The sequence below is a fragment of the Solenopsis invicta genome, chromosome 15 (genome assembly GCF_016802725.1).
Source record: "Solenopsis invicta isolate M01_SB chromosome 15, UNIL_Sinv_3.0, whole genome shotgun sequence".
Classification (NCBI taxonomy): domain Eukaryota; kingdom Metazoa; phylum Arthropoda; class Insecta; order Hymenoptera; family Formicidae; genus Solenopsis; species Solenopsis invicta.
This window is the reverse complement of record NC_052678.1, coordinates 8334853-8353543: the sequence shown is the minus strand read 5'-3', so window position 1 is coordinate 8353543 and position 18691 is coordinate 8334853. Positions and strand designations below refer to the sequence as shown.

Sequence of the window (18691 nt, the reverse complement as noted above, 5' to 3'; positions counted from 1 at the left end):
TACGAAGTAGTATGTCATTACGATAAAGCAGACTCGACATATTTGTCCCGAAATGTGTTTCTCGTCCGATGCGCCCGATAAATCTCCCATTAATTAGAATGTTTCGCATTTATCACGGGAGAAGAAGATAATTAGAAAGAGAGAGAGAGAGAGAGAGAGAGAGAGAGAGAGAGAGAGAGAGAGAGTAGTGTATAATCAATCTCCGTATTGAAATATTCTCTACCTATTTACCGTCGGCCGCATCAAGAGCTTAATGTTTTTTTATCATCGTAGAAGTTAGTTTTATGTTCGACGTTAATGTATTGCAATCGTTGTATATTGCTGAAGTTAATTTAGAAGCAACGATGACGGGGCGTTACATGCTTGCTCACGCTGGAAACAAGCAATTTCGAACTTTGTTTCGAACTTCTATCGTTGATCGAGGCACGTAATGTTGAAACAACGTGACGAAAATACTTGTAACGACAACGTTCGATTTAAATATGATATTGACTATGCCGAATATAAGGGTCTTATTACGCCAAGCGGATTGATGACAGCAGCTTGGATATTTACAGTAAAGTATACATACAGATGACGAAGGTAACTAAGAAATTTCTTCGCTACTTTCGTCATCTGTATGTATAACACGTAGCATGAATTATGGGACTAGCGCCTATATGATAACAGCATCGTACATGTAAACGCGATTTCTTCGCATGCAGTTTTCATACTATTGTGACGTGCAGCTGACAGAAACTTTGAATGCGTTTCAGGCCTAAGATTTTATATTCCACCTGCGATCGATCATTTCGACGTGTAATCCGTATTCACGCCAGGCCGTTTCGTTTTGCGTTGTTTCCTCAACGATTACCCGTCCGCGAGATCGATAGTAATGCACCACTGAGGGTCGCCGCGACGGCCTTGATTTGTTTAAGATCTAGCCCTAGTCACTAAGTTTTGCATATAAACTAGTTGCAAACAGTTCTCAGGTGTACCCGCATGTGGAATGATGATTGGCGAAACTTTGTACACGATAAATTCCATTCGTAATCGCGTTTTCCCCGAGAATGAAATGATCTCAAGGCCTTTCATTCTTACATGCTTATTATTGTATATATAACTTATTGTGTGTACAAAATTATTGTAGTATTCTACATATAAATTGCATTAATTTATCTAGTAGAGGAGAAGCTGGTCCCCTATTTTCATTTTGTACGGTAATTTTGTTATTAATAAATGTTTTAAATTGAGAATTTAACAATTGCATACGTTAATGTGTTGTTTAATCGATTCTAGAGTAAAAGTTACGAAATGTTTACTATTTAGAATGTTATTTATAAAAATGAGACGACACTAGATTGAAGAGAAACAGGGGTGGTAAACCCTCCTCTCTTTGTGGGCCTTTCACAAAAATAGACGTGAAAAGTTGATACTGTATAAAAACAGTGTTTCAAAATAAATTTAATATAAAAAGAAAATATTGCAGAATATAAGCAAATCCCATTTTAATCTTACACAATTAAAAATTTGTGTACAACCAAATAAAACGTTAAATAACAAAAGAAGTACTCAAGTGTGTATACATATGTATGATAATACGTTTAAGTTATAAAAGAATAAGGAAGTACATGTAATTACTCCAGTAGCGTAATTTATTGGCGCAATATTGCGCCGATGTATTTACAATGAGGATACATTGAACTAATATTGCGCCTATAAAGTTACCAATATTTGCTGTTAAGGTAAATACTAAAATACCTTGAAGAAGTTTCGAAATGTTCAAAAATAAAAATGCCTTATAACAAATGTCGACTACTGAACATTGGCGTGTTAGCGCCGCTGCATAACGAGCTGCAAAACAAATAATTCCAAGTGATCCATAATACCACCTTCTCCTCTACATATCAAAATAAAATCAATTGTTTTATTTTTTTTTATACAAATTAATCTTGATTAGATCTTACATCAAAAAATTTCCCTTTCTTAAAAATAAATTAAAAGCAACTAATGTCACTTTGTGAGCGATGCTCTAATATGCATGCATAAATCTGATTCATTGCGAAGCAAAAGGTATCTTCTCATTGTATTCGTTTCAAGGCCGTAGGCAGGTAGATAACATTTTTCATTCAACATCGCAAATGAACGTTGCTGGCACGTACATCGCGGAAATGAAACATAACATTTGCGAGTAAATGGGAAACAGAATATCTTTGGATCAATATGGTCGGGTTATAGCACTGACATTACTGGCCGATGCATACGTGTGTGCGTATGCCAGTTCTTCCAAGTGAAATTGCACATTTCATTGCGCGTACATTGAGCCGTTATCGTTCACATGACGAGGGAATCGAGGATCGACGGTATTGTTTCATCTGATTCGCGGCCTCCCGTGCTAATGCCGCATGTGTTTGTTCGCGATATGAACTTTGGCAAATACGACGAGAGCTCGGCGGGCAGAAATGTCGGACTAGTCCGCACAAACGATACATAGGTACTGGTGAAAAAAGGTACTTTAATAAAATTGATATTAAAATGACAACAAAGAGTGCCGCAGTTTAAATATTGGAGCCAGAACTTCTCTACATCCGTTAAATGGATATAGATTTTTTCTTGCGTTTGTATTTGTTTACAAACGCAGTAATGCGTGCACTTGTTATTGATGACGGCGCACGACACCGTTACCGTTGTATTAATTAACGGAGATTGCGTAATATCGTAACAGTTCCAGATTGCGCAGGTAATCTCACTAACGTGACTGTTAATGAAAGTGATGTTTGACCAATTTAATAATTCTGCGCCTCCAGAATTATCCTGGATTTCTTCGCGTAAAACGATTTTACTTATTTTATTAGTGTAATTTATTTTGGCGATTTTCTTGCGCGGAGCGGAATATTGCAGCACGGTAGCTTATTATGGAAAATAGACTTATAACGCATAGTAAAAACGTGATTATAATTTCGGGTCGTGACGCATCAAGTTGCTCTAAGCAACTTGGGTGTGCTTGCTCATAACACAGACTTATAATTTAATTATAGCAAACTTTACGCCAGGTTAACCGCTCTCTCTCTCTCTCTACCCTCCACTTGCTTCTTCTCCCCCTCCTCCTTGTTTCGTGAAACTTTGCCCATCTAAATCTGACAAGTTGTACCACGTGGGAGTCAGAAACGTGGAAGCTCGGTCAACGCTTAAGACAGTCGTCTTGAGATTAACCGATCTTTTTAGGATAGTTTGGTCCTGGTGGAATACAAATCCAGACAGAACTTAATTCTTACGACACGTATGCTGGACTTTCTGACCTACTTTCACCTCCGTGAGGATCTCCCGTGTTTTTCGTGACGTTTTTCAAGCTATTTCTCAACGTTGATGAGACATTCGCGTCGTCATGTGAGACTGAGTCAATAGTCGCATCTATATTTAAAGCTGGGAACAAATAAATATTGCGATCGCGACTGCCAGAAGCATAAGAAGCGGGTGAAGCTCTATTCTTCAGCGAGACGTTTTACGCTCAATTGTCAAACCGTCAGAGACGCACGAGACGAATTCGTCGTCGATGGCTTAGCGAGAGATTACGGCGCTCGGCTGCCAAATTGTGACGTTTATATAAGCGTACTTCTATACCGGTGCGCTTGTTTAAAATACGCAATTTTGTTTATGCGACTTTTCTCGTGGTGAAGATGTTACTTCAGATCTTTTCCCGGCTCAGATATTTTTGTAACTATTTTTGCCGACGCGTATTTCTAGAAACGAAGATAAAGTTACATTTTTACGAGATTTTTTTTTCTACAAAGATAGATTGCATCGTTTCAGCGATTTAAAATCTTATGCACATATTTGATTACATAAGATTTATACGACTAATATATACAGACGGATTTTTTTTTATTTTACATTTATATATGTACAGAGAGACTCGTGAGTTTTCTGCAATGCGGAAAAGTTGGGATGCCTTGTATTTCCCGAGACCGTAGTTTTCCCGGTGGTGCCGTCGCGGAAAATCTTGAAACTAATGGACTTTCCACGAAAATTTTATCGTGCAGGTTCGCTGCTGAAGATAATCGTCGTCTGCTTTACCGACTACAAAATCGATCCATAGGGTGTGTATAAAGTTTAGCAGACGAACAGTTCGTGGCAGCACGATGCCGCGGCTGCTGCAATCAATAATCTGTCGGGTCAAACTTTGTTTTCATCTATAAAATTATCTCGTTCAGCAAATTGCAATTACTTTTTTTGTCGAACGGAAAAAAATATGTATTTGAAAATCTAGAATTTTGTGTAATGTTAAACGCGATATATAAAAGAAGATATTTCTTCTCTGAGATCATTTGATTTCGATTTCCATGTAGAAACGAAGATACAAATTTTAATTTGCTTACTAAAATAAATATTTTTAATTATTCAAAATTTTGTTTTAAAATTTATTTAATTTTATTATTGACTGTATGTATAAATTTATTGAATATATGTTCACTTTTCATTGAAATATGACACTTTTCATTGAAAAGTATCATTGAAAACTTATTTAATTTTATTTCTGGCCATATATAAACATGTTTGTTTAATATTCATAACGAAACCTATCGAATACAGATATGTTATCAAACTTTTTCGCACGCTATTTATACGAAGAATGTCAACTCATTGCAGTGATTTGCGCGATAATAAACTATGACGTTTGACCGAACAGTGACACCCCTTGTTAGACCATCAGGAATGTCGCGAAGGGCAGTTGAGAAGGTAAAAAGCTTTCGAATATTGAAGGCGTCATCGAAGTATTAGCGTTCTTAGAATGCAGAGGGGACAAATCGAAAACGGGTTCTCGAAAATGCAAATTCAGCGAGAAGCAAGCGATAAATGGTGTCACCGCGAGATGCATTTGAGCGCGCTGGAAATAATACGAAGCACAATGCATCCCCTAAGTTTCAAGTTATTGGTGCATAGCAAATGATGAAAGTTATACCGATCCGATTTACAATCTATCAGGTACAAAGGGATCTCGCCTAGCCGTATCTGAGCCATTGCTCCGGAATAATCTCAATACAATAATTTTTTATACAAAAATTACATGATTAATTACAACAGACCTTCCGTGCATACAACTAGTAACATAGACTTTTTTATCGATATTTTTTTACCCGACATTAACGTTGAATTCATTTATTTAAACGCGTGAGGTAATATTGAAAACTGCGACATTAATTTTATTTAAAATGTTGCGATATGTGCGTTTAGCTTTATACAAAAAAAAAAAAAAAAAAGCATAGATAGCATCTCTTTACGGGAACTTAATACGTTTAGTACGAAATTTATTACGTTTTATTAATAATGTAATGTAATAACATTATTATCCGGTTTTGCTGCCTGGAGATTCTCTCATCCGAAGTGCGTCTACTATATATCTAACCGAGGGCTCGTCGAATACATTTATTGATTTCCCATTGCAAACGCCACTTCAATCGATTGATCGCCGATATCAGATTGCAAGTCCTCCTGTCTTTGAAATTAGTTTTTTATTGATTTTTCACTCGAGATTTGCCTCCTATCCTTTTTCACTTTCTTCTCTCTTTTATCTCATTTCTTCCAATAGTTATACAATCGGTAAATCATGCAATATGTATAAGTTTCAAAACGTATTTTTAATTCATCTTATTTTCATCTTAAAAATTATTTAAATTATTGATAAAAATTTATTTTATTGGCACACAACTAAGCTGAGATAACCTTTAGCACAACGAATCTCAATTACATATTTGTATAGTTGACTTATTTTTCTATTATTATAATTATATTCTATTGTATTTACTTCATATCTTTGACAAAAAGTGAATGAAATATCGTATAATCTCAGGAAAAAACGTATTTTGAATTTTTTTACAGCCTTAGACGTCATTGATTTTGAAATGGGTGTGTCGTGTCACTGTGTTAATGAAACAACCAAATTTACATGCGACGTTACATTCTATTCGCGACTAACTACGCGGCTAATTACGCGATCGATGAAATTAATCAAAATCCATGTAATCTGCGATTTCAATATTCACCGATGAAAAAGAATCCGACATTCGGTCACATTTTTAAAATTTTAATATCGTCGACATGTGATTCGAAGAAATGTGAAGAGAATAGAAAACGCTTTGGGACGTTTGGTGGAATTATTCTCGACGGCAGGTTCCTCTCTCGGACTTTGCATGCGAATACGGAAGATATGTATATTTTCCTTCCGACATGGTGTTATTTAGATTAAAGTCGCGTGTGTATGGTCAATATCGTTGACGTAGGTCATGGGTGAACAATTATTCGCGACTTTCACGGCACTTGCGACCGTGGCCCTATATGTATCACGTCGGTCACGGATCCGTGTTTCCGTACGAACGAATCCACCGCCCGATGTCGGTCTCTCTCTCTCTCTCTCTTCATAACATCGCACACGTCGCATGTTTTATTGGCTCCTCTACTTTCCGCCTACACTATTTTCCTGCTAGCCCTCGCATCTCTTTCGTAGCGTAACCAGTTCTCTGTGACTCGATCGGACAATTCCATCGAACCATTTTTCCTCCGGGCCTCCTTATTGGCTCGGAAACACATACCGTCACGTTTTATTGACTGTCAATGTTATTACTGTCTGACGTTTCCACGTGTGATGTTAAGCGTTACGGTCTCGCCGAATGCAATTCTAGAAAGGGCGATAAGTCTCAAAATTAATCGACATTACACGTGATGCCGTTTCTCGGAGTTAAACGTGGGCTAAACACGCGTACTTGGCGCGGCAGCACGCAAAACTCCCATGCAATAATTTCTAATGAGCGTCCGTCGCGTCGTGTTGGAATTTAGACTGTGCGACGCGAGGTGAGACAGATCGCGGTGTTCACGATTGTTAACTGTGCGCAAGGTGCATCTTCCCCCGGTGTAAATATCGCGACGAACTCGCGGGATGTCTTCATTTGCACGATCGTCGTTCATTCGTCCGCGCGTCACCGGCAAATTGTATCCTGTTGCAGCGTTTACTCGGAAACCCACGCTCATACACAGACGATGCCGCCACGTTCCCGCCACTCCATTGATTTCGAACGGAACGTGGGTGTGTCGTTCCAAACACGTGGCCCGTTCTTACGGCTCTTGTGCGAGAGAACGTTTGGACACGATCGCGATATACACGTCGCCCGATAGCGGCGCGATGTTCGACGATTGATTTTCTCGGTGACGACTCTACCATTGATTAATTGTGTAATCATTTAGATAATCGCTTAATCGGGCCAATTAAGGATCAGTTCACTGCTTTGAAGCCTCGAGAGTCGTGTTTGCTCTTTAGTTGGGGTCAACGTGAATTATCAACGTCGGAGAAATCAACCGATATTGTATCAGTGTTGGTTACTCATTTGCTTCAATCACGACACAACTCAAAAAAGAAACAAAACTTTTGGACTTGAATATTTTGAATCATTTAAATTTTGTAATATTATTTTTAAATACGATTGTAATTATTTGAATTAAACAATTACAATGTTTTAGTTGTGTCGTTGCAGAAAATGAGCGATATATCAATTTAACAATTAAACATTTTTTGTTACACAAAACGATTTTGCTGAAATACAGATCTGAAAATAATTATAAAAAATTAAATTGGATGTTTCACTTGGTTGCTAGAATAGCAAAACTGTTGGTAGTAATATTATCATGCTCGAGCATCTTACATAAATACTTTGATGATACAACATGAAATTATTTTCTGATCTGTATCCAGCTAAATTTTTAGATGCTGTTCCTTCTAAATCGTTCCTTCGGTGTAACAGCAGATACTGATTTATCGTGAAAAAAATAAATGGCTGCTTTTCGTCGAAATATGCATTGAAAAGTTACGCAAAGTCCTACAAAGTTTTACACGTACTAAATAAGTTAACGATTAAATTACAATTGCCGTACGACCGATATCCGTCGTCGGAAGTATATTTCATTTTCTTTATTCACTATATTTATCGACTATAACAAAGGAAGGATAAATAATGAAGAAGTAAGCCGATATCCAATAATATAATAATAATAGAGTAAAAAGTGGATCGTCCCGGAGAGAAGAAGTTGAAGAAAGAAGATAAAGAAGTCCACCAACGTTCCAACGTTTATCTCCAACGCATCTTCGTATTTCATTGTTGTTGGAAGTTCCGTCATCGTCGCAAGTTGAAAATTTTCATTTGTACTCGCCGACATGTTCATGGTTTTTTCTCCCTCTATTTATTTCCGCACTGACTGCATTTGTTTGCTCCTATTATTCTCCGTGGCTCTCCTTCTCATATTCTACACAACTACCTGGGATTGCACACTTTATTCTCACTATTATTTCTCACGAATTATTATCCTTCTCTCCCGGTTTACGAGGTTTGCGTTAGATTATCCTCCTACCCGCGCTCTTATCCATTGTTCGTCGCGCCTAAGCGCTACCTGGCTACTTACGGCGGTATCTACTTCACGTTCATCTTTCCGGAGGTGTGATGCGCGCGTGGTACGCGCCGAGCCTCCTAATTAATCTCGTAATCAGTTAGCACTAGCAGCGTATTCCCTCTTTCTAATTACCACCCCTTTTACCATCCCCTCAGCGCGTCCCTCGTGTTACCCCTCCGCCATCCCTCCGTCCGCCACTCGGAGCGGCGCGGCCGCGAGCGTCGGCGTTTTCGGCGTGGAAGTCGACGAAGGAGGCGCTCGCGTCGATAGAGCCACGAGAGAACGACGCCGCTCCTCTCCGTCGCTCTTTCGTTCTCCGTCTTTCTCCGTAGTACTCTCCGTCGTCTCTTTCCCTGCTACCCTTCTCTCTTCTCTTTCTCTCCCCTCTCTCTCTCTCTCTCTCTCTCTCTTCCATCCTTTTCACTCATTCCATTCCACCCGTCCGCGGGGGTTTACGTCTGTGATCCTGCAGCCACGTTGGAGGCTTGCTCGCCCGCACAAATTCCACAGCGTCGCGTCTCGTCGCGTTCTTCCTCCGGCCGGCCTTGGACCGTCTGACGCCGATCTCGCCGCCACTGATCATCCAGAGGATCCTCTCTTTCCGCGCGCGCCTTCGGCGGTACTCCACGCTCGGAGTACCGTCCCCGCCTCCACCGAGAGCTAGAACGTTGTCGCGGTCGCCCTGGAGTGAGAGAACGCGAGTGTCGGGCGCGCATCGCCCTCGTTCACCCTCGTCGTCGCCGCCGCCGACGACGATCGATCATCGATGGATCGTCATCCCATGTGCGACGTGGGAAGGAGGACCACCAGCAGCGAGTGCATCGTGCGTGTTCGTGCGGCCATGTGCACCCGATTGATCCGCGTGCCGTGAGACGCGCAAGCGACCCGACGCGCGTCGCGACGCCGCGCCGTGTCGGAGACGCTTCTCCTGTCGCACACGCTCGCTCGCTCGCTCGCTCGCCGAGAGACACGCCGGAGACACGAGAGAGCGGCGATGAGGTCGCGCAATGACGTTCGCGCAATTCCGTCGGCGAGTCCGGCGCGGACGGCGACGGAGATGACGAGCGATGTGACAGTTCTGGTGGACCACGGTGAAAAATCAGTGTTGCTCTGAGGTGTCTTCGACCGCGCGCGCGAACGCGGTTGGACGTGGGTAGTTCGTCACATTCCCGACGACGACGACGACGACGTTGAATTGCGCTTGTATGATACGGCGGGGATTGAATATTGATTCGTGTCTATGTGGCTTTAAGTAACCTCGCGATATGCGCTTCCACCTTGATAATAGAAAGCGTTCAAGTCGTCGCGACCAAGAGGGAGAAAAATTATCGCGTGCGCCGTAAGCGGGGGTGGAAACATGTGATCTTCCGCAGAAATAAAATTTTTATGAAAATAGCTGTGACAAGGGGTAGAGGGTGTGCGGATAAAAGCCGCTTACAGCCTGCTTGATGATTCATAACAAAAAATTATGCAGCTGCGAAGTAATAACGATACGTGTTTTCGGAATAAATTACACGGTGTGTGTAGTATAAGTCATGCATTAACGACCTTGAATGCCAAACGACGAACATGCATCCAGAAGTGCTGCATATAAATGTGGACTTATAAATTCACTGATTTCAACACGAAATCAAAGGCTACACGTCCGTTACGAGATCTTCCAATTTCCTTTAAGATAACGAGGCTAATGTTGATACACGATAAAATTAGCTGACTGACGTGCGTTGCGCGAGAATCGGTGGAATGCATATTCTGAATTAGCGATGAGAGCCCGATACTGATCGGACGATATCTACTTAAACATTTACAGCACAAGAGTGAAGGGTAATGAATAGTCGCCAATTCAAATTGCACTTTGTTTGTCGGCGTGATAAGAACTTGGAAGCGAGGAAAACAATTAATTTGCCCGCATTCGAAAATAGATCTCACGATTCTTAACGTCTTCCAAGATAGAGAAAAAGAGGGAGAGAGAGCCGCGAAATAAAATGCGAAAAGATCTCGCGTATATTTTCTCTCGTTACATTTGTACATTCCGGAAATTCTGTCAGCCAGACACCGACAGACAGCGTAATCGTTTCGGAGTGGAATAATATTTTCCTTATCCATGTGCCAGGGGAGAGAGAGAGGGGGGGAGAGGGAGAGAGAAAGGTAGAGAAAGAGAGAAATAACACCTTTATGGCGTACTTAAAGCTCGGTGAGGGATACACAATAAAATTGCCCAGGCCAGAGACGAGATGTCGAGTGCCCGAGATTCCTCCCCAAAGGAAATTTTAATACCGCGGAGTTTAATAAAAAAAAATAAAGAAACGAGAATGTCCCGCAAATTCTTTTTCCGCGGTCTTAATCCCGCCTGAATCGCGGCTTGTTACCCGTCGCGCAATTTCGAACATTTCATTTGACACGACGCGCCCGTGCGCGCGCGCGCGCGCTCTTCGAGAGTCTACTAGACGTAGATAATAATTATATAACCGACAACGAGGTCCTTCCAACGTTAAGGGCTCCCCGTCACTCAACGTTCGCCGAACGAAACGTAAATCGATATGATCGCGAACAAGCGAATGCCTTGTATCGCGAAAGAAGGGATTCCTGGAAGAAACGAAAGAATCCGTGAAATTGAAAGCTATCGTAACGCTGCGTTTTCGTTGAGGAGCTTTGCCGGATATTCGAGAGATATTAACGTCGTTCCCGCGCTGGATACGGAGGCTTTTATCATACGTGTCCTTTGAAAAGAGATCAATGCACGTTTCCTCGACTGCTCCTGGAACGAGAGCGAGAGAAATACGACCTGCGAGATGGAAAATTTCATACGAAAATTTCCGGACTTGCGGATCACCTCCTCGTGCGAGAAAATCGACAATGTCCACCCTCGAATAAGAAGTAACGCGTGAAAAATGTGATTGGCGAGACAGCGGAGGTCTGCGGTTTTGTTTCCTGACGGGGAAAAAACCGGCGGGGGGAATATGTTTCTTAATTCAGCTATTAATATGAGACGAAATAGACTCATGTGAGCTGCGAAACCGTGACGTTTCCGACGAGTTGAAACAGACGAAAACGTTATGTAGAGAACTCGTAGAGGAATCGTAAGCCACGAATCGACGGTGACGACGATGGGCCAGGATTGGTGTGCGCGTAGACGTAAACGTTTGAGCAATTGTTGCTGCCCATGCGGACCACGTGTTCATCCCTCAAATAGGTCAGTGAGCTATCAGACGTCAGATATTAATGTAGCGAGCGTGCCTCGTGGGTATTCGTGATTAGCGTAGTTTGCAGATATTTTTAGCGCCAAATAGCGAACTTTGATATATGCTTTAAGCGAGCCGCGAGCAGCGGAGGAGCGGTGTAAGTTCGCGTACGTCTTCGAGAAACAAAGGAGAGCTTTTAGGGTACTTACTATTTAATTCTAAAAGCGTACAAATCGCGCAGCTTGCGTGGCAGTCGCTAGCGCTGGATTAGCGAGCGCTGTATCGCGCTAACAAAGTTGGAAGTTTGTCGCTCGATAAAATCAATGAGGTGAGATGCATGAAGGTGATAATTTTGAAAAACTCTCTCCAAGAAACGCGATGACGTGTGGCAAATGTTTCAGTGCTATGCCGTTATCATAGTTTTTAGCGATGTCCCGTGTTTATTTTTTTAAAGGTAAATGACGTAAACGACGTATTCATTTTATACCCGCGACGTATAACGCTTGCGTATCAGATAGATCTTCTTCAAATTGGAATTCCTATCCGAATCAGTGACTCAATAAATCATTATTACGAAGCAATTAAGATAAGAGGTCGATTTATCGTGGAAATGGGCAAAGAATTTTAAAATATCGAGGTTATCCCGATAAATCTAATGACGTAAGTGCTTAGTTGCAGAGAGCGAGAGAGTGCGCGACGAAAATTCATAAATATCTTGGGCAATGACGGATTAAGTGGTAGAGAATATTCTTGTGCAGAAATATTTTTTACTCTACAAAAATGTTTATCATAACGTTTACCATACGCGCCAATAGAAGAAAATTTGAGATAACATTTACATCAAACTGTAACTTTTTGTTTCCAAACTGAATTATATCGATCATAAGCCATTATATGACTATTTGAATTATCGCATTTGAATTATCGTGGCATGCAAAATGTGTAATTTTTGTCTCGTTACATTGGCGATTTGTTGACAGCATATTGCGTGCACATTGCAGTAAAAGAAGCGTGTCAAAGGTCAGTACCATTTGGCTGGCTCTGCAACTAGGATGCGTAATATATTGAAGAGAAGCACACAGAATAAAACATAAATGCTTTTTCGTGCAACGTTTTTCATAAGCGAGCGAGAATGCATTTTAATAATTTTTTTTGCCCCCTTTATTTCATATCGAAAAAAGCAATTGAAAATTAATTCAATCACTATGGACGCGCTGCGTTTACATATATATGCACAGTCTTTGAAATAGCCGCTCGTACAAAATGCGCAAAAATCACGAGCGCGATTTTAGTCGAGAGTTATTCCATTAAAGTTAATTGCATTCTCGCAAAAAGAATGGAATCTATTTGCTCAACCATTATACATGTTTCTTCTCTTACTTCGTGACTCTCCGCAGGAGTTCTTCAGCAATTTCTGGAGCGAGCGTCTCCGGCGCTGTCTTATATCGTCAAAGAAGCGCGCGATAAGAAAAAAAAATATATATATCTATCGATTTATCGATCCCCATGTCGGAGAAGTGTCGGATGTCGAGAGAACTGGAACGACGTATTTTTATAATGCGTTACGTAATTGCGTCTTTGCCTCGCGCGTTCATCAGTTATTCGGTGATTGTTAGTTCGACGAGCGAGTGTTATTGGACCCGCAGAGGAAGCCTGCTGAACCTTTCCTTTACGCGTCTCCGCTCTTCAATCATCGAGAATTCCACTTGGATCAAATGTCGCTCCGAGTCGTTCGCTACCGGGCTCTTCGCGCTCGCTGCATGGCAATGCAACGTATGTAATTTCCATTTCCGCGTCGCCTATGCGCGCCGTACGAGCGGCGGATGGCATTGAAAAGAAAGTCAGTCCGGCTCTAAAGGTCTCGGCGGCGCGACCCGAACTCCGGACGAAATGTTAACGCCAACATTAAACGCCGCTGCACGTAACGCGTGACGTTGAGCACGGCAAGCGCGCGCGAGAGAATTTTGCTAACACGCGAAACCGTATTGGCGCACGTCAGACCCTGAACACGTTACATTTTGTCCTCTACGCGGAGAAAGAGAGAGAGAGAGAGAGAGAGAGGAGAAGAAAGGGAGGGAAGAAAGAGCAAACGAGAAATTAGGTCGTCTTGATTGCGCGATAATTGAGAGCGCGATTAAGCGGCGAGGTAAACGAACAATCGGCCGGCTAGACGATGCACCGCGCCGAGTTTTCTGTGGTCGCAAAAGGAGGGTTCATTTACTGTCTATATAAGTTAGTAGCAATCTTCCGTCTCAGTATAAATATGCCGTAGCACAAAGAGAACAACGCATTGTGGAAAATAATATCCCGTCTTTCTCATTCCAGTGATTACAGAAGACTTTTATTTCTGATAATTTCCAACGCGATATTAGAGCTCTGATTAATCATTCCGATCTAAAGAGAAATTCATTATACAGTTTACCTGGAAAAATCGAGGAAACTGTAGAATTTTCAGGAAATTTATTTTTTATCCTCGAAAATCATGAAAATCAGATTTTATTGATACTCGGGGGAAATTTTGGAAATTTTATTTTTTAATTTAAATTCTCTCTTTTTTTGACAAAGAAAGATCTTCTTTGATCATTTTTTCCTAATAATGCAAAATCGATTAGCAACAAATATAACCTATTGCATACATATCCACGTATGTCTTCGTGTGACTCACGAGTTTTTATAAAAAAAATAGTGACGATAAAAGACATCGTTTTAAATTGATACTGTATGTTTGATTATTGTAAGCTGGATTCACGTACTGTTAACAGATTGTTATGTTTATTTCATGTTTTTTCTTTCTAATATTTTATTAAATTTAATATTCAAAACTTACTTGGCTTTGCCATTATATGATTAAGAAATATTAAAAATAGTATTATAAAATAAATTTATTTCAAAGCTGCGTTATATAAAATTCTCTAATCTTACTTGGAATTTTGAATAAAATTCCTGGAAAATCCGGGAATTCTCAAGAAATTCTTTCGTAGGATTTGTAAATACTGTAAATATCCTGTTACATTCAATCATGTACAATAATAAGAAAAAGAAATGGAAAAACAGTAAGAGCTAAAAAAAAATATGAAATATATCTTATTTAAAATTCCTTAAAATTCAACTATAATAGGCGCGTTAAAAATAAATTTGCGAAAACACAATCTTAATTCACTTTTGTACGAAACACGAGTGAATTTATAGAGTCAGTAGTATCACTAAGACTTAAAGCCGGCATGGGGCAAACAAGCTAGCGAACAGCTCTCTCTCGTAACGAGTTTACGTATTGAAGCTTCTTGCAGACGTCATCCTTCAAATTCAATCGTATCATAATCGTAGCCTGTAGTGCGTTTCCGTGCAACGCAGTTGCGAATGACATTTTACCGGCGTTTCCGGCGACACTATCGTTATAAATGTTTTGATTTGACGCACCGACGAACTCGCAGCCCGCGAAACCGCATGCAAGAGCTCGTGGCGAGCACCGCCGGTTCCTTCACCGAGAACACGAAGCTTTCTCATTACGGGATCGGGCAAATATCCAATTACAACTGTTCCGCATTGTTTGCCTAGAGACGTGCTCGCGCGTCGATAGAACGACGGAAACGAGAAGGAGCTCGTCCTGATTTCAGTATAATTGAAAGTCAGATTACGCAGGCGGGCGAATGCACAATCGGACGGCTTAGGCGTTGTTTTCGAAGTTACCGCGTCCTCGCACGCGCGCACGTGGGTTTCCAAGTGCAATTTAATCGTTACATCAAGCGATAACATATTTTGCCAAGTTGCGATTCGTGAACGCAAAATATCCCGCCCGATAATTAAAATTTAATGAATATCTTGACGAGTCACGCTAATACGTAAACTTTCATAGACATTGATTATATTTAAAACATTTATATAATATTTTTAAGAATATTCTGCACTCGCTGTTACATGAAAGAAATGCTCTTGCAAGAATTAAATAAGGTTTTTTCGATTTTTATTGATGTGCGAATTCGAGATGCGACGAGAAAATGTCGCGGTCTGAAAATGTCTCGTTGCGGATTATTGTATAGGAGATATAAAAGTCGTCTCCATTAAGGTCGATTTAGACGTCGCCACGGAGACGTCTCTCGATCAAAGACGGTTTTTGAAGCAGCGTTTTGAAGGTAACTACTGTTCGATGTCTCCTTGATACGCGACACTTCGTTATCTCTCTCGACTTCTCATCCTCCTTAGAGATACGTCGCTGAGTTCTGACGTAAACAGGAAAATCAGAGGACCCTCCCTTATTCTTAAATTTCATAAAGAGTTTCTCAATTTAGATGGTTTCCTAAAATGCGCCCGTCAATTTTTCCAAATAAGATTTGTAAATATATCTCTCGGATAGATCTCGAGTGAAAAACACTCGAACATGCATATTTCAAAAAGAGATTTTTAATAAATTTTTGTTAAGAATTATGATATTGTTCGAATATTATAAAAATCAATATAGATAAAGGAACGAATATTAATTATTGCGTCAATCCTTGTAATTGGCGCAATTATAATTGTGGTTGAAATTTTCAAAGATGAGAAATGGTGTTATTAACCGCGCGCACGGGATGAACCGAGGAGTTGGCGACCTCTAGATGCGCTTCCGGTCCCGTCAATAACGATTCGAATTGAATTTCTTGATCGGCCATTGGACCTGCGGGGCCACTAAAGCGATCGGGCGGGTAATCAGGAATTTAATTAATAGACCACGACGATGCGGCGGCTATTAGTGATGTTTCCTTCTTCGGAAGGTGGCCCCGCCACTTGGCCTCCTCTCCACTGGTCGGGTTTCTACCCTGCCTTTCCCACGAGTGCCGCTGATCGATGTCGTGGCGGTGGAGGCTGGCTGGCTGGGCCGGTGACGTAATCGGCAACCTCCGCCCCCAAGCCTTGACGTCACTGATGCCCTCAAATGCGCGTGGTCAGGTGCGTATCAGCGAGAATCTCCGTCTTCCTCCGTGCCCCGGTGCCTCCTCGCCGCCGCTTCCCTCATACTTTAGAAGCACTTCAGTCGACGGCCCCGCCGCAACGTCGACATCAACATGCATCCGTTTAGGAAAATGGAACAGCGTTCTGTAAATCCCTACCGAGGGCGGATTAAATTCCAAGCCGAAGAAAAGATAGCTGATGCTGTAAGGAAGATCGTGAATAAATTTCTGAGATTAAGCTTTCTCGTTTTTCGCAGATTAATTACAGACATTTTTACATAGTATCTTAAATCATTTTGCGTCGCTTTTTCTTAGTAATTATATCTGTTTTAATTAGAGAGACGTGTAATTACGTGTAAAAGCTTCAGAATTATACATTGAGAATTTAAAAACATAGTTGCATAAATGCAAGTTCAAAACGGATTTTAACAAAAGCTTTTAGTCTCATTCAAAACATATCAAATAATAAGCTCATATTATTTATTTAGTTTTACATAAACAAAGTCTTGGTTTAACGTTTAATTGTCACATATTATTGAAAATTAATAAGCCCCGAGCAAAACAGAATGTTCGATTAAATTTTCGCTAAAAACTTGAAAACTGATCAAAGCATTCGTAAATAAAATTTAATATCCTTTTTAGTATTGCATACGAATAATATGAAAAATAAAATTCACATTATAGCGAGCATGTTTATTTACGGCGCAACGTTCGGTTTTGTAGTACAGTTTGTTATATTGTTTCGCGCGTTTGCGTGCATTCGTTTTCCTAACGAATTGCATTAATTATGCGAGGAGTTCCGCCGGCTGTTTTTCGCGCAAGCTATTTGCAGAATTTTAATCTGCGACTAAAAGCAAAATTAAGTATACAAATGTAGCTTTGCCGCGCAAACTTATACAGAAATACATTGAAAAGCGTAAGGCTTTTTTGAGAAACAATTGGAGCGTATTTTTTTTTTTTTTTCAATTTTTCAGGCAGGCTCTCTCGCGCAAAGGAAATTTTTATATGAAAAAAAATCGTATTCCACGTCCTATCTCATCTATTTTTTCGCGAATTCCCGTTCGAATGCACTGCGGTTTTCGCGGTGCCTGAAGTATGAAAGTCGTCCAATTACCGTGCGCTCGTGTACGCTTATCGAATCCGTGGAAGTAATTTGTAGAAAACGTGGTAACAGTTATTGTACTCGATGATTCAGCAGCCGGTGATTAAATCCAGACTGCTGCTTCACTTCGCGAACTAGTTTTCTTCCTCTCTGGATACACCTCTGAAGAATTCTCAAGACAACCTCATCCCCGGCATTGGCACCGGTCCATTGTTTAGTTGAAGGGCGGTTTCTCCGCATGAGGACTTTCATCGATTTCCTTTTTCTCCTTCATTCGCTCATGCCGCCCGAGATTAAGAATTTCCCTTCTGCAACCGCATCGCAAGCAGCGAGACGCGGATAGCTTAAGATTTTCCGTATGGCCTACATTGGAAATTACATCGATCGAATCTGAATTATTGATGATTATGAAAATATGCGACTGTGTCCTCCGAGTATCTTCGCATTTAATGAAAGTACATTTGTACTATAATTTAATTTTTTACTTGGGGATGAGGACGAATAGTTTTTCATTATTGCAAAATATGTATTAATAATTATTGTGACGTACACTATTGATTGTATCAGAGATTTTCCAGTTTTTTCTATTGAAAAAGATTTATCATGTCGAGTGAACGAGGTGCTTTTGCAAGTGATGTAAGGCTATCATTCACCCGCCGCCAAACGGCTCGCAGGGGAAAAGGCAAGTCCTGGCAAGACAAGTGAAATTGGTCGATCAGTATCCGGCTTGTAGCAACCTTCCTTATCGGTAGTCACTGTTTCTGCCTGTACTGCCTGTCTGGCAAAGTCCGAAAGCGTCGATTCGTGTACCTGTAGAGCTTTATTCTACCTAGTTGCCTATTCCGTAGTATCTGAAATTGGAGCGAATCGTCGCCGCGACGTAGACGTATTGATTAATAACGCAATGAATAAGTTGGTTATTAAAATGCGAATGGGTTCGTGGTAGACTCATATTATCATTCCCTACATAAATTGATAATAGAACTATGAAAATGTGTATAGAGCACAAGCTTTGCACATTTTCACTTTTACAGTAAAATCGATCGCAGGTCACATGTCAGCTGAACATA

At 40.8% G+C, this 18691-nt stretch overlaps 1 protein-coding gene across 14 annotated transcripts in view; it reads left to right on the top strand.

The window, feature by feature from the left end:
• LOC105197141 (cAMP-specific 3',5'-cyclic phosphodiesterase) overlaps nt 1-18691 on the top strand; it is a 340602-nt gene that overhangs the window by 218344 nt on the left and 103567 nt on the right. Inside the window, exon 1 of one of the 14 annotated variants that reach the window (XM_026135771.2) lies at nt 9404-11605. The exons of the other annotated variants lie outside the window; for them this stretch is intronic. Within the exon in view, the coding sequence (XP_025991556.1) occupies nt 11520-11605 (86 nt within the window). The 5' untranslated portion in view covers nt 9404-11519. Of the gene's footprint in view, nt 1-9403; nt 11606-18691 lie in introns of those variants that run through there. 14 annotated transcript variants of the gene reach the window in all.